At 32.9% G+C, this 17865-nt stretch overlaps 1 protein-coding gene across 2 annotated transcripts; it reads right to left on the reverse strand.

The window, feature by feature from the left end:
- Positions 1–6474: 6474 nt before the first annotated feature.
- On the reverse strand, positions 6475–17865 carry LOC136229301 (uncharacterized). 2 transcript variants are annotated; one of them, XM_066017991.1, is made up of 5 exons: positions 17630–17865; positions 15956–16157; positions 12908–15040; positions 8830–8900; positions 6475–6786 (listed from the first exon to the last, which is right to left on the reverse strand). In XM_066017991.1, exon 3 carries the CDS (start codon positions 14989–14991, stop codon positions 12940–12942), a length of 2052 nt encoding a protein of 683 aa, XP_065874063.1. In that variant the 5' UTR covers positions 14992–15040; positions 15956–16157; positions 17630–17865; the 3' UTR covers positions 6475–6786; positions 8830–8900; positions 12908–12939. The 2 variants fall into 2 exon arrangements, with proteins under 2 accessions (XP_065874063.1, XP_065874064.1); XM_066017992.1 differs by lacking the exon at positions 15956–16157.

Raw genomic sequence — 17865 nt, forward strand, 5'->3', positions numbered from 1 at the left:
TTACCTTATAATCCACCGATTTGGGTATCTACTCCGTCCAGGGGCGGAAACAGGGAGGGGTCCAGGGGGACCTAGGCCCCTCCGGCCGCCGGAACTACCATGATCAGGGCATAAAATTTGAGACTGGGGTGGTTTCGGTCCCATGTTTTCAAAAAATTTTGATTGGGTGTTAATTAAAATTGGCTCATGTCCTATTAGGCCTTTTCTAAATCTAAAATTATAAATTTGTTTGGTCTGTTAGACCATCTCTAAATCCAAAATTCCATTTTGTTTTCCCTGTTAAAATTCTAAGTTTTTACACTGTTAAGCCCTTCTTAAATCCAAATTTCTAAATTTTTTTGGCCTATTAAGCCCTAAATCCGATTTTTTCTATTAAGAATCTTAAATACAATGTAGTTTAATTTTGAGAAGTTTTAGGTTGGTACTTAAAAATTGGTTCTTGACCACTCATATTATAACATGTGTATATACGAAAAAAATTTGAACAAGTTCGATTTAGCAAAACAAATTTTACACGTGTAAAACCCCAGCCGATCAATCGCATTCAAAATAGATCAAATTTAGATAGAGAAAAATGATATTAAATTCGACTTGGTTCAAGTTTATCTAATTCTGTCTTTTCTCTGTGAGTTTGAGATTTATAAAAATACAGCGAGCTAGTCCGCAATTGTTACAGTACCCTAAAATGAAGTGCTTTTAGGTTTAAGGCGGTGAAAATTGTTACAGTACAACTCATTAGTCATGAATTAGTCTAGTTAAACTATTGTCACCATTTAATTTGGGGTAAATTACACCTATATCCGTTGAACTTTACTTATTTTCACGTTATGATCATTGAACTTCAAAATGAAACATAAAAGTTACTGAATTTACACTAAATTATTTCATTTATTCCTTTATATAAGTCATTCTAGGCTACTTTACATAAATTAAGAAATACAATTAAGATAGAGCCAAATTTATGAATTTACATTAGTTAACTAATTTTTTTCTCTCTCGTGTTATGGTTGGGGAATAAGTCTTGGAACGTTAAGAAACACATGGACCAAGATAAAAAAAAAAATTAATGCTTGGAAAACTAACTAAAAATTCTTGGAATACTAGAATGATTTATATTTGGAGAAAAAACTAATTTGATAGAATGACCTATATAAAAGAATGGATGGAGTATATTCATGACCACTGTTACGATAGGCACACTTTCTTTTGACTTTTGACTCTCCCTATTTTACTCCTCCATTCATTCTTCTTTCACACCTTCATTTCTTTCTCGTTAAAAAAAATAAGGGATAAGGTGCAAAAATACTCCTAATGTTTACAGCAAGGAGCAGTTTTACCCTTAGTGTTAGCTGCCAAGAAAAAATTTACCCCTAACATTGTTAAACTGGACCAATTTGAGAAATAATTTATCAAACTTTCTTCCTGGTCACGAATCTTGTCATCTACACTTCACATGTGAGTCATTTTATCACTCATTAGTAACATATCATAAACATATTATTAGACGTGAAAAAAATTTAAAAATATACTGTCTATTGTACGAGTTGGACAAAAGAAAATTCAAAATATTTCACCGAATTTATCAATATTAATCTCCAAATCTATTATTAAATTATAGAAAATATGAATTTTTTTTAAAAAACAAAATTATGTGTAATTGGTGAAGAATAAGGAACAAAATATCTGTATTTTATAATAATGTCTGAAATTAACCCAATTTGATAATGTTACGAGTAAAATTACTCTTGACTGCCAACGTTAAGGGTAAAATTACACCATTTTAGATGTTAGGGGTAAAATTGCTCATGGTTGTAAACGTTAGAGGTATTTTTACACCTTATCCCAAAAAATAAAGAGGAAAAAATGATGTGTGAAAGAAAAAAGAAGAAAAAAGGGAGAGAGTGAGAAAAAGTAAAAAAAGTGGGTCAATGATAATAATAGCTATTGATGTAATTTAATGTAAAGTTCAATGGCTTTTATATTACGTTTTGAAAGTTCAGTGACCATACCATAAAAATATGCAAAGTTTAATGACCATGGGTGTAATTTACCCATTTAATTTCAGTAAATCATAATGAATAAATATTCAACTAAATTTTTATATATATAATTAACTATTATATAATTTAAGGGTAAAATATTAAAATAGTCTAAAGTTTATGAGAGAGAGCTACTTAGCCCCTCACTTATAAAACACTAAATTTCAGTCCTAACCTTTATCAAATAAAATTAAAATTAAAGTCTCACTAATAGCATCTCAAATATTAGACATAAAATCTAAGTATAATTAATTTGAAAAGAATAGAAGAATTATATTTAGGATCTACTTGATTTACCTACCATTTGCTGTTGGAAAAAGCTATTTTTTTTATAAAAAAAAAAGATTCATTGCTTTTATAAAAAAAAAAATCGCTTTTCATGTATAAAAAACAAATAGAAAATCCTTAATCAATGCATATTTGATTAGTTAAGGATGTAACTAGAAATTTAGCGAATGTTTGGAAAAATTTTGGTTTTATTTTTTTTACATTTCTAGCAGTCAGAAGCATAAAGAATGGACTAATGATTTTTATGGGGTGATGCAAATTCCTTAGCACCTCACCCGTGGAGACACATTGGGTGCGGGTGTATGTGTAAAAAAAATTAGAATAAATTTCAAATAAAATCCTTATAGTTTCACTAATTTTCAGATAAAGGACTGTGGTTTACTTTTGTCAAAACGAGGATTGAGGTTTCCAACTTTAGCAAAATAAGGACTTTTTCGATTGATACTACTAAAATCACCATTGACGACTTCAAAAATGACATATTTTAAGAACTACTAATATTCTAAGTAACTTTAATTCTTCAACTTTTTTATTTTGAGATTATTTAGATGATGTTTGGTGTAGAGAGAGAAAATTCTAAAAAAGATGATTTTCACAAAATCGAAAATGTAGTTCCATAGCAAATATAACATCGGACAACTTTAATTCTTAAAAATCAAATTTTCAAGTCGTTAAAGATGGTTTTAATAGCGTTAATCCAAAAAGTCCTTATTTTATTAAAAGTGCGACACCTCAATCCTCGTTTTGACAAAAAGTAAACCACAGTCTTTTATCTGAAAATAAATAAAATCACAGGGGTTTTATTTGAAATTTACCCAAAAAATTATGATCCTCTTTTAAGGGATTTTTTGAAAGTACTGGGGGCAGAATGGAGAATTCATTCCCATCTTACCCTGCCCAATTACTGCCTTTAGGGCTTGATTGGATGGGGATTTAAAAACCCTTGTTTGGGAGGGGGAAAAATTAATAAGGTATTTACAAACCCATATTTGGAACGTACAAAAAATTAGAAGGGTAAGGGTAATGGAGGGTTTTGAAGGTTTTTTTTTTTTTTAAGAAAATCCACCTACCAATTTGGTGGGTTTTGAAGAGTTAGAAATTACCTTTCCTTCCCATTCTTTACCTTTCCCTACCATTCTCTACCAATCCTTTATTTACCTTTCTCTACCCTTCATCCAATCAAACCCTTAGGATTGGAGGTTCGTAATATTTATGCTTTGAATATTGTTTTACTTGCGAAACAGGCATGGAGGATGTTGGATAATCCATATTCATTGTGTGTTATGGTCTTTAAAAGTAAAAAATTTCTTCAGTTGGACCTCATGCAAGTTAGGAGTGGTTTTTGTGCAAGCTTTGTATGGCGTATATTGCTTCGGGCAAGAGAGGTAATTGTTGATGGATCATGTTGGTGAGGAGGGGATGGAAGGTCAGATAAATTTACTAGAATCAAGGTGGATCCTTTACGTTCCATGTAATAGGTTGATGCGTATTTTACGTATATATGCATGTGAAGATAAGTGCATCTTAATCGTGTATTAAGTAATAAAGTGAAAGTAGAGTATCGTTCCCACGAGGATGATGATTATAAGTATTAATCTTTTTGCTTATTATCTATTATTTAAACAATCGAAAAGTAGAGTTTGTTGGGTGACCCAATTAAGACTTAATCAATAAGTGAAATGAAAATTAGACAATTAAGTGAGAGATTATTTATAATGAAAGAAATCAAGGCTTCTAGCTTCACTTAACCTCTTTGTTTAGTAATAACACTTAACCCCTTTTAAGTTGTTTTATCCTTTCTAAGATGACGATTTTTCTTATTAACTAATAGATTCTCGAGATTGGTTCTAAACTCTCGATTATACTTCACTTTGGTCTACTCAAGTAATTAATTTAGAGAAGCATTAAGTTTTATTAATCTAAACCTTTTTAACCTACTTTATCTTATTCCGGCTAAAGTGATTACATAAGATTCAAGAAAACCGCTCGAGTAATTAGTTCTTAACTTTCGATTAATTACTTCACTTTTGTCCGACTCAAGTAAATAATTCACTTTCGATTAATTACCGTTCCCACCATGGTGGGAATGGTATGCCGCATCCGTTCCCGTCATGGTGGTGTATGCCGCATCCGTTCCAGCCATGGTGGGAACAGATGCGACATCCGTTCTCGCCATGGGTCGGGGGGTACGCCGCATCCGTTTAGGCCAAATTTTGAAATATAAAAAATCGTAAAGTTTTTAGTGACGAAAAATACTAAATCATTCAATTTTTTTTAACGAAAAATTAAAAATTCTCCTATTTTTTGTGACGAAAAATACAAAATTGTCATGAAAAATATGTATTATTTTCATGAGTTCTTTGATAAAAAAGATGTAAATCTTAATGTTTCCGACTTGTAATCATCCATTTTCGGAGTTCGGATTGTCACACATCAATTATTTTCATAATTTCAATTATTGTTGTTCGGGTTTATGATTTTGGAGAGAGAATTTTCAATTTTTGATCAAAATTATGAGAAGGGCAAAAAAGTCCAAAAGAGGCGATGAAAAGGAATTTGATGGCGGTATTTAGCAGCTCACTTTTTTTATTAAGACCAATATAACATTAATTACACTATTAAAATAAAAGTAAATTCAAATAAAATGCATGTGATTTCACTAATTTTCAGATAAAAGACTGTAATTTATTATTTATTAAAGTAATGACTGAGGTTTTCAACTTTAGCAAAATAAGGACCACTACAAGAAATTCGGTCTATAACGAGAGTTAATCCTGTCGTTAATTATATAAATATCGTCGCTATTAACTTATAACGACCGTATATACCATCGTCCACTCTCGTTAAAACCTTTGACGTTAAAGGTATTAACGACGGTATAATATGTCCCGTCATTAAAAATAAACAACGACTGTATGCAACCTGTCATTATTAAGACATTTTAATGAGTGAATAAACGGTCGTTATTTACATAATTCACCGTCATTATTAAATTTTAATGAGTCAATAAATGGTCACTATTTTCATAATTCATCATCATTATTATTACATTTTAATCAGTGAATAGATGATCACTATTTCCATACTTAACCGTTGTTTTTTTTTTTTTTTTGAATCACCATACTTAACCGTTGTTATTGTAACATTTTAATGAGATGGTCGTTATTTTCATTTTCTACCATCATTATAGTTACATTTTAATATGAGAATATGGTATGTTATTTTCATACGTACAATCTAATGATATTTAGTAATAAGAATCCGATTGTTATTTTATGGAATGTACTAGCAATAAAGATTGTATTTGATATTAAGAAATTTGGGTAATTAATTTATTAGTCCCTATATTTTGATAAAACACACGGTAAGATCCCTAATCTTTTTCTCGATTAACTGTTTAATCCCTAATGTTTTTCTCCGTGAACTATTTAGTGCCTACCGTTAGACTCCAATGAAGATTCTGTTAGTCAATTTGGATTTGAGGCAAAATCTATTTAAAAAAATAACTACCCTTTATCACAAAATCAAATATATAAGACCATTATCTTCATTATTTCTCATTTCTGTGTTCTTCTAGTTGATTTGAGTCGATTATGGGTTAGAGATTCAATCTTTTCTCCATTTTTTTCAGCGCGGGTTGTGAGAGAAAGACACAGGTGTGAATTACTTTTGACTGATAAATAGTAAAGAGTAATTTAGTCATTTTTGAATTCATAAACGATAAAAAATCTAAAAAAACAGATTGAAGGACTAAACAGTTCATCAAGAAAAAGGTTAAGGACCTTACCATGTGTTTTTAAAAATATAGAGACTAAACAGTGTATTTTGTCAAAATATAGAAACTAGTAAATTAATTACCCAAAAAATTTTGTCATCATCTGATCAACTAAATTCAATAACTAAAGAAATCCAATTTGCACAAAAATTAATTCATCTCAAAATAGTGAATAAATTAAGTAGCTAAGAGCATCTCCGACAGCCTCTTAAGTTGGCTCTTAAATTAAAATTCATCTCCAACAGCCTCTCAGTGGCTCTTCAAATCATTAAGAGCCTCTCCATCCTCTCTATTAATAGAAGGCCTCTCTCCACCTCTTAGTGCCTCCTAACTTTATTTTTTATTAATAATTTATTATTGCTAATGTAACAATAAAGAATAATCTTAATAATAAAATAATAAATAAGGAGTGAATATAAGGAGCATTGTTGAAGATGATATATCTTAGTCACTCTTAAATTACTAAGAGTCAATTATTTATATTATTTTTAGAGAGCTCACTAAGAGTCTCTTGAAGATGCTCTAAATAATTATTCTTCAAACATAGCAAAATACAACATCTAATAATTATTCAATCACCATGACGTCTGACAGCTATTTAAACCAAAAATTTCCAAATCCCATCTAAAAGAACAATCTAGCTGCACAGAGCAATCCAATATCAAATATCTTCCTCACAATAACCTGCAAAACATCAACTGATTTAGAAGCACTAGCAAAGAACAGGACAGATTCAGCAAAACTAGAAAAAAAAAAACATAAAGTGCCACATAAATAGTTTCCAGCTGAAAGCAATAGCATAAAAAAGTTGCTTTTGGAAAGGGCCACTGTAATATGTCAATGAAAGCTTTAAAATGTTTGGCCCCTTCCCAGCCCCTTAAACTTGTAACTTTTTTTCATTTAGCCACCTAAACTTAGAGTGTTCCCATTTAGCCACTTAAACTCAATAAATGAGACACATTTAGCCCTTATAAGCCTACATGGCACTTACGTGTCACTTGTTGCCTTCCCAGCCCCTTAAACTTGTAACTTTTTTCATTTAGCCACTATAGCGGTAAAATTTCACCACTTTAAAGTATCACGAAAACCCTCAAATCCGGGAAGATTGTTTTATGGATGTCCAAATTATGGGGTTAGTTGTTTAATAACTTAATTGGTTATGATAAATTAATAACTGCATTTGACGAATTGCTAATTTTTTTAAATTTTGATTTGGAAAAAGAGGTCAAAAGAGTTACAATATTTGAGTTTAAGTGGCTAAATGGGAAGACCTAAAGTTAAAGTGGCTAAATGAAAAAAAGTTACAAGTTTAAGGGGCTGGGAAGGGGTTAGGCCTTGAGTTTAAGTGGCTAAATGGGAAGACCTAAAGTTAAAGTGGCTAAATGAAAAAACTAACTAGGGAGGTGAAAATTAGGGGTTAGGCTAAAGAAATATATAGGATATGAACAATAATGAAAACTAACTAGGGAGGTGAAAATTCTGAAATTGAGAATCAATGTAAAAGGATATAATAATAAAAACCCCAAACACAGACATAAAATGATCATAACAGCAAGATTATGAATGAAAAACTTATTATTAGAAATTAAGATCAGCTAGGAGGATTAAACACAGAGTTTAGGGTCAAATTATCCAAAAATGAACAGAATATCCACATCAAATTATCAGTGAAAAATTTCTTTTAAGAAAAGCTTCAAATTAGAGAAAACAGGAAACACACGAATTGGGTCAAATCAAACATGCCCCTCCTTATAAACAAAGCAATTCATGCACAATTCTACATATATACAAAAGGGAAGCCGCCAATAGACATAAATTTTACAAAACTGAACACAAAGGAGGCCCAAGAACCCCTCGCCTGTTACACAACCCAGATAATGAAAGCTGATCGAAGATATTTGAAAAGGAAGAAAAGCAATAACAATCGGAAAAACAAGATGAAGAAAGAAGTCGACTAACGATATTCTTCAAATTAAAAAACTCATAATCCCTAACAAAATGCAATAAAAACACACAAACAAAATAGATCATAATCCTAACTGACAATAACAAATGAAGAATCCATATGCAAAAAGGAAAAAAAAAAAGCAACACATGGACTTGACATCATTGACAAAGAACAATCAACACTAAAAAGGGAGAAATGAAAATGAACAAACCTGTGCATTCTTTACACGCATGACATTAATAAAAGATAATTAGATCTATGTACTTGATAAGAAAATATTAAATAATCCATTCAAAACATAATAAAATAATCAGAAGAAAAATAGAAAATGCAAAAAGAACAGGCATATGAATAACGTATAGTATTTACATGTGCAGACCAAAAATGAAGATGGGGTGGATTGATGTCCAGAAAAATAATTGAATAGGAAAAAGAAAAAAATTAAGAACCCATCCCAAGTAAAAAACCGATTAAACACTCAATAATGTATTAATTTAAAGTACAGAAACTAGTTATGAAATTCCTTCAATTCCTTCAGACAAACCTTCCATTTCTTGCTAAATTACATTAATAAACCAAAATATCAAATCTAACTGTTCCTCCAAAAACGAACTTGAATAATTCACATTTGCGTCAAAATCTTCAAAAATCTAGGAATAACTTTAAACCCTACCGAGTAGTTCTACAGCAGACCGGATGTACTAGTCTTGACCAATAAAAAAGGAGATGCATTTTATACGGAAAGTAAAAAAAAAAAATTCTAGTAAGCTCCAACGTACCGAGATTATAATAGAATTCTCCTTTCTACCGGGAGAAGCAGACTTGAGCAAAACAAATATCAGATCACAACCTATTCAGCATCAGAGTATTGATTAGCCAAAATATAAATAAATATTTGATCATAATTTATGGAAAAGATGTATAGTCAAACTTGATTTCATTAATTTTCTTAACGGATTTCTTTGATTTGGACATTAATGTTCAATAACATAAAGTTCATGAATTTTTATATCACGAAAACAAGTTTAGGGGCCAAAATTCTAATAGCACTATAGTTCAAGGGACATGTATTTTACCCTTCAATAAAGGGTTAACACAGATTTGTGCTAAAATGAAAGTATAGGCCAAATACATTTGTTGCCCCTGCACTTTCAAAAGTTCCAAATGACCCGTGTTCTTGTCCAATTGCATTCAATAACCCCCTATTTCTCAATAGGATTTGTTGTATGCAGAAAATGTGAAACATGTGCCACGTGTCAAAAAGAAAATGCCAAATAGACAAATAATTAGGAACTTTTGAATGCAATTGGACAAGAAGAGGAGGTTATTGAATGCAATTGAACAAGAATATGGGTTATATATAAAAACGGAAGTAATATATAAAAAACAATGTAAATGGGACATCAGCTCGGGAGATGAAAAATATGTAAACTTTCAAATCGAAATGTGATCTTAAACAAATATACACAATTCTAATAACAAATTTCCATTCCAATCATATGAGATGTTGATGAAAAAATTGGTGGAATCTTAAATTGCATCTTTGAAATAAGTGGATAGACCAAAAAGGTGGATCTAATCTATCAATCCCGTGCAATACGTTACAGATTTGTAACCTTAATTTGATTGACAAATTTTTACAATAACCAAATTGAAACCAATAAAGGTGCAAACAAACAAAATTCATCAGAAAATTAGCAATCAAACAATTACTGCCGTCTAAACTCTTGTAAGTCTGAAACAACAAAACATCGGCATGAAAAGTCTTAACTGATTTGCAGGTAAGTTACTTAGAGCTTGTTTGGATGGAGGTTAATTAAGGTAAGGTAGGGTAAGTGTAAGTGTATTGGGATTACCTTGTTTGTTTTGAGGGTAAATTAAAGAGTTTGTTTTGAGGGTAAATTAAAGAGTAAGGTAGGTGAGGGTAAATATTCCCTTATTTTCTTTACACCCCACTTTGGAGGGGAATGATGGTTAAGTATTTTCTTTGACAAAATTACCCCCATTTTTTTTGTTTCATCCGTATTAGTTGATGTGTCATCAAACTCACAAATATTTGTGTAAATAAAATGAAATTCCTATTTACGATCCAATAAGTGGGTTCACAAATATTTAAAATTACATGAACATTGAGTTTAGCAGTGGGGTGATTTTCTTGGCATCACTATAATAAACTAAATTCATAGATTCTACCCTCCTCGTCATAGCTTTTTTTTTTTTAAAAAAAAAAATTAGAAAAAGGTTGATACTTAATTTCAAAAGTAATTAAATCAATTAACCTTTAAAAAATGTATTAATCTAAGTCTTAGTAACACAACGAGACACGTTATTGATATTATTCCGTTAAGTTTTGCCAATTGTATGTGGAGTAATAGAAATGACGTGTCCAATTCATTATCGATGCCTAAATTAATATCATTTTTTAAAAGTTAAGCTTATATTGGTGCTATTTTGTACGTTGAGCCTAAATTAATACTTCTCCAAAAACTATAGAGCTATTTATTTTGGTACCTTATCCCTTCTTTAAAAAAAAAGTAAGGATATAAGAGTAATTTGATATAACTTTACCTTACTTTACCTTCAAACCAAACATAATTACATTATTTAACCATCACTTACCTTACCTTTCATCCAAACACAACAAGTTATTTTATAAACTTCACTTACCTTACCTTACTCTACCTTACTTTAATTAATCTCCATCCAAACAAGCCCTTAGAATCTGATTTGAACCATCCATAAACCAGAGCGAAAACTTATTTTTTGTAAACAAGAGCATAAGACTACAAAAGTTAAGTGCCATTTGGTGAGTTATCAATCCACAGACAACAAGTAATGAAAGACTAATGAACATGTCGGCGGACTTTGGAAGCTGAAAAAAGATGCAGATAAGAAGCGGAACCCTTCAAAGCTAAAAAAATAAAAACTCCAAGAGAATTATGACACACAAATTCATAATCTATCAAGCTGGAACCTTGTTACATGGAAATGGAAACAGAACTGGGAAACAATATCTGTAAAAAATATAGGAAACCGAAACATGGGGGAACATGTAAATAATAAAAAATATATGGATATATCTATAAATTTTCAAAATTATAAGAACATATATTTAATTTTTTTTATATATGTACATAAAAAATATACATACAAGTCACATATAGAGGGAAAGAGTTCTATTATTATTATTATTTTGAAAGCTTGCAGAAGATGATATGGAAAATATTAGGCAATTACTAAACATGTGATTAACATTGATTCACTTCCAAAAGCATATTACATCCTAGGAAACAAGTTCCCAAATTCTAAGAAACGAGTTTCTAATTTTTGAAATTAGAGAAATGTGATGTGAAACATTCTGTATAAATTTCAGAGAGTTTCGGTTTCCAAAAATATCGGATTCGTGAAACGCTTCAAAACTCGTACAACATAGGCTGGAACAAAATTGCAAATCGGTTTCATGTAACTACACTCTTGATTAAAAATTCTCACTCTCATCAAACCATGGCTAACTCTAAACCAGGTGACAATATATCCAGAAATGTGTGTCATCCAAAAAGGGCAAACGTGCCACAATCATTCAAAGGTGTCACCCTTCCACAGCAGGGACAGACCTAGGGGGGTCTTGGGGAGGCTAAAGCACCCACTGGTCCCCCGGAACACGGCAAAAATTCAACAGAAACTATGAACGAGGCTTTATTTTATTTTTATTTTTTTGTAAAAACACTAAAAAAAAATACCAATTGAGCACCCATAATCACGATAAGTACACCCTCTCAGTGAATCCTGGATCCGCCACTGTTCCACAGTAAGATGACAACACATTTATAGTGACAATCCGGCTAACACGACCTGGTTGACACAATTATATCTTTGTTGCATTGATATCATATATAATCATGTGGTGTATACATATCCCATAACATAATTATGACATAATGATTCATTTTGACACCCCTAATTGCTTCTTGTGAGGTATTTCTATCAGTCCTTACTTCCTTTCCCCTAATTGTTTCAAATCTTACAGAGTAAACCATATATTTCAAGAAGGAAAAGATAATCAACCCAAAAGCGAGTACTAATTTAATTACTTATATGTATATGAACTTTCATCTCTGGTTTCTTAAGCTAATTGATAAAGATAGAGATGAAAAACACTAGTAATTTCCTTATCATCTTCAAAAGTATAGGCCTAATACATTTGTTGCCCCTGCACTTCCAAAAGTTCCAAATGACCCATGTTCTTGTCCAATTGCATTCAATAACCCCCTATTTCTCAATAGGATTTGTTGTATGCAAAAAATGTGAAACATGTGCCACGTGTCAAAAAGAAAATGCCAAATAGACAAATAATTAGGAACTTTTGAATGCAATTGGACAAGAAGATGGGTTATTGAATTCAATTGAACCTTTAACAGTTCGGCAGTTAAAGTTTTGGGCCAAGTACAAGGGCGACAGATGTAGTATGCCAAAAATATATGTTCTGCAATGGTCAGAATGTGAGCCTAGAGCTGTAAATTTTCTAACATGGCAACACAATTTACAGAGACAGACGGTCTGACACGGCCCCTTTGAACCAACTATCACTTTTGCTGCATTCATATCACATATTCATGTCAAATATATAAAAATAAAACATATAACACGATTATGACATGACAACATTTTGACACCTTATGTGAACCTGTGTTTAACCAGGAGGATTATGCTTGAACATGCCAGGATGTATTACATATCTTATTTGGCCAGAATGTAGTAACTAAAAGTTGAAGGAAAAACTAAAGAAAGGAAACTCATACTACAAAGCACCAAGAAAGATCCATAGCAAGTATTAGGTTATCTTTGTGCAAAACGTACCTTTTTTTCGTCGAACTTAGTGTTGCGACTACTCAGCGCTTCCTTTTACCGTTAGCTTTCATTTGTACATTTTGGTATGCTGCCATTCGATTTTGTGAAAGCTTGAGTTCTTTTAGGCGAAGCTTCCTCTTTTTTCGACTGGATAAATTAGCCACTTCCGTATTTGTTTCCTCCAATTCTGATTTCCTTTCTTGATCAGAAGCTGATTTTGTTTTATCACCGTTGTCCCTTGATGAGTTCTTTTTACCGCTCTTCCTGTGATTTTTCGATTTGCCCCGGCGAATCTCCTTAGCTTTCTCCTTATACTCCTTTTTCTTGTTATTAGGCACCTTCCACTCACTTTCCCTATAAGCAGCAATCTTTTTAACAGGTACATATTGATTTAAGTCCTTATCATCCAATATCAGTACCTCTTCTGTCTTCAATCCGAACCTATTAGGCGTCACTTTAGCATACTTAAACCTTGTTTTCAAGTCTCCAACTGTATCCTCATAATCCAATTTATAGTACTCTTCCAACATTGCCTCTTTCGCTCTCTGCACCAACGAGATCTTTTCCTTACGCTTCCTGTTCTTTAGGATTTCTTCTGTCTTTTCAACTGCAGTGCCTCTTTCTTCCTTTTCTTCTTTGTCCTCATCATCATTAGTATCCTCTGTATCTGAACTATCACTTCCTTCTTTTTCTTCTTCTTTGTCCTCATCATCACTACTATCCTCTGTATCTGTGCTATCACTTCCTTCTTTTTCTTCTTCGTCGTCATCATCATCTTCTTCACCGTGATCATCATTCTCATCAATCTTCTCCAAAGCCCTTTTTCTTGCAGCTAAAAAACCATCATCTCTCTCAACTGCGTCCCACCCTTTAGGTAATCCAAGTAACTCATCTTCTTTATCAAAATCTGGTTTCTTAATTTCCCCATCATCATCACTACCAAATTCTGGATCTGCATCATTTGTAGTATAATACTCGTCACCAAAAGCCGCCTTCATTTTTTTATCGTACTCAGCTGGATCGAAATCTTCCTCCAAGTCATTCAAATCCAATCCAAAATCATTCTCATGGTTAACCCCTGCGACTTCCATCACCTTCATCAACTTCTCCTTCATTTCCTTCTTTTTCAAATTCTTCAAATACTTCAATTCCTCCTTCCTCTCCAACTCAGAAATCTTCATCCGCTCTAACTTATTCTTCCTCTGCTCTTTCCTGGAATTCTTCTCCTTCCTGACTGACCCCTCAACAAACCTTGAGTGACCCATCACTCTATCCCCAACATTTTCTTCATATCTATAATTAAAACTCGCCTCGTAGTCTTCTTGGTCCCAAACCTCTTCTTCATCGCTCAATAAATCATCAACTTCATCATCCTCCACCAGAGGACTCTTGTTTTCCCTATCAATCCACATTTGCTTCTCAAAAAAATTCTTCAAAAACTTGCTATTCTCATCCAATGCATCATCTGGACCAAAATACTCCCCCACCTTCTTCTGAAACTCACCATCATCAGCGTCACCCTCATTCTGCTCCTTATTCTCTTTCTCTTTCAATAAAGCCCCTCCATCACCATCCTCCTCCAAATTCCTCACCTCATCAAGAAATGCTTTCTTTAGCTCGTCTTGCTCTTCAAAATAGGTCTTCTTCATCTTACTTGATTCCACATCTTCAAATTCAGGTCCCTCCTCAATTAAATGTTGGGCCACTACATCCTTCAAGTACTTAGGTTTCTTTCTCATATCCTTATTTTTGTCTTTCATATCAATATCACTATCGCTTTCAGACTCAAAAAGCTTGACAGATTTATAAACAGAAGGGTCATGCTTCCTTATCTTGATCAGGTTCTCAAAATATTTGATATCTTTCTTCTTGCTAAATTTGTCAACTCCAATATCCTCCTCATCTGATGTTTCCGAGTCTGCTTCAGCATCAGATGGGACGATTTGACCATTCCTCACGCACTCGCCATATCTCTGAAGGTACTCACGCTTCTTGTTGTGCTCATATCGACGGGCAAATTCCGTATTAATTTCAATATTGGAAATATTGACATTCTCAGTCTCATCGTCATTGTCGAACAAATTCATCCCCATTCTATGTTTCTTAAGTTGAAAGGTTAGATAATATCTTCAACCAAAATGACTGCCAATCAGAGATAAGAAACATTAGTTATATGGCTGAGCATCTGTCAGTATTCACAATCAAAATAAAATGAAAAAAAAAAACAAAATGCAGTGTAGCTAAATATTGGAAACCGGACCAAAATAAGATCAGTTAGGTTAGATTTAGTTTACTGAAGAAATTTCTGTCTTCTCACCCTGAATTTCATCAATTGGATTTAGTAGAATTCGATAGCTTTAGCCATCTCAATGATGCCATTAATTTCACTTCTCAGACAGCAGGAGCAGAGCTGCCTGTGGTTAATGGGAACTATAGAATTGGGGAAAAGAAGAGGAAAAGAGGGAGGAAGCCGAAAGTGGAAGTATTGAATGCAGAGGAGAGAGAGAGGGAAATTGGGTTTGCGATTGTGAACATCAATGGGGTTGCAGTGGACTTGGTGTGGCTGGCGAGCCAGGAGGACCCTTATAAGGAGGAATTGAGCAGGAGAACCGAAGGGATGGATAAAGAGGAGGAATTGTTGGGTTTTTGCATTTGAGCGGTGGAGAGAGCTCAAATTCAAAAGCTGTATCTAGAGGAGATTATAGTGCATCCACTAATTGGCTACATGGAACTGATTGGAATCCATAGTTCTTCTTAAATTATCATTCCTTATAAAATCAATCATTGAATGCAAAAACTTATTATGGTGATCATTTTCTGAACAGGATTCACCGATGTGCATACCTGCAGAAAGATTTCTTAAACTAAGAGGAGGAATTGTTGGGTTTTTTCAGAGAATTAGGAGGGCAGTGGTGTAGTAGGGGAAGGAAGAGGAAGATTGTGGATGCTACTGAATTTGGTGATACTTCAAATATAACACAACATGTAAAACTTCAAATATACACAACACAGAGTTTAGAACTTCAAATTTAAAAGTTCAGAGTTTAGAAAACTTACCGAGTTTAGATTTTGTGCAGAAGAGGTGGAGATCGAGAGGTGAAGGAGGTGGAGGCGGCGGTGGAGTGGAGAGCGAGTACGAGAAGCGAAGTCGCTCCCTGTTTCCGGCGCCGTGAGAGGTGGAATGACCGGCGATCAGTGCGAGGTGGAGGTGGCAGCGTACGAGGTGGTAGCGGCGATGGAGTGGGGTGGAGACAGAACCCTAGAAAAAAAAAGTCGAAGTAGAGAGAATGGGAGATAGCAGCAGATTCTATTTTATAAATTGTATAAAAATTCTAATATTTAAAACTTCGTGTCACTATGTGTCACTTAATTAAATGTTTAACCGCTTCAAAAAAAAATATTTAACAAGAAATAGAATTAGGTTAGATGGTTAAGATGATTGATAATGTTTCATTTGGTTAGGTGTTCGATTCTCCATATTTACATTTAGGTAAACATTTTTCATTTCATTTTATAAACAGGAATTAATCGGGATAATTTTTATGACTATATAATAATATTGTAATTAGTTTACCAAATCTTACAAAATATATAACTATATATTATATAACATTTTTCTTTATATATAATATATATAGTATATATTTTATAATAATATCAAATAATATCATTTATAATTAAATTAAAAAAATATATAAAGTTGAAATAAAGTTAGTGTATGAAATATAAATTTATTATTGCTAAACTTTCGGTTATTTCAGTCCAGTTCGGTCCAATCCAATCCAATTCGGTTATCGGTCCGGTGCTGGATATATTTCGGTACAGTTCTTTGACGAAAAGTCAACGGTCCAATCCAGTTCGGTTCTCCAAAAAAGAGTCAACGGCCCGGTCCAATTCCGGAGTTTTTTCCTCGGATATTCGGTCCGGTCCAGTATCTCCAGGATCCGCACCCAGCCCTACGTGTATCCTTGCCGCAAAAATATTTAAAAAAATCACATTATTGTCCGACCAGCTACTTAGTTGCCATTAACTCAGCTGTCTTCTATGCAAAATGACTTTATTGAAACCAAACTACCTTTGCAAGGAAGACCCCAAACTCCATTGATGTAATTCAACCCATTTATACTTTTATAGGGTTCTCCATATGTAAAACATAAACATGTTTCAGCTATTTCTTATCAGAAAAATATCAAATAGTATATCTGCGTCCATCAATTATCTTTTTTCACTCGCTCATTATTACAAACCACCCGCTAAAACATCACATAGCACAAAAACTGTGCTTTAGCAAATCAAAAAAATAAAAAGGAAGAAAAAGTGGCAAATACAGGATTGGTCTATTGGTCTGTTGCCGGTCAATTTTAGAGAAATTTATGGACTATTATATATTAATCAAGTTGTATATAAGTGTTATCATCTATGTAGTCCATAACCAATTTTGTAATTAAATACAAAACCAATGAGTTAATTAATCACTGGTAACCTTAATTTTTCGAAAACAGGTACCAAACCAGGGGCTGGAAACCATCCATATGATTTCAATATTCAAAGCACAAACTCTAAATTCAGAAGCAGATTAATAGCAACAACAAATGCCAAAAGAGCTATCCACGTCGTTGATTTCAAAATATTCAGACAGAACCACAACCATTTTAAAATTGCCGGTACTGAAAGCCACAAAGGTAACATTAAATTCAAGAATCAAAGTTAAAGCATAGTTCATTCTCCTACCTGAAGTTTGTTGAATAAATTTTGAAGAGGCACGCACAGATGAAGAGAGAACCGATGCAGATTCGCGATTGCGTGATGGCTCTTGAAGGCTTGAAACAGGAGGAATAAATTAATAGCTTCGATAACGGGATGAAGGAAAGGAATTGTTGCCGGTTATGGAAAAGGGAGATGACGGAGAATGAGATCTCAGATGAGTTGAGGTATAAAGAGAGGAGGCAGCGAAAGGAAAGTGAAAA

This window comes from Euphorbia lathyris, chromosome 5, assembly GCF_963576675.1.
Source record: "Euphorbia lathyris chromosome 5, ddEupLath1.1, whole genome shotgun sequence".
In the NCBI taxonomy this organism is placed as follows: Eukaryota; Viridiplantae; Streptophyta; class Magnoliopsida; order Malpighiales; family Euphorbiaceae; genus Euphorbia; species Euphorbia lathyris.

What these genes read in the sequence shown, in the direction of transcription:
- LOC136229301 (XM_066017992.1), bottom strand. Translation starts at nt 14,991, where the DNA reads ATGGGGATGAATTTGTTCGACAATGACGATGAGACTGAGAATGTCAAT.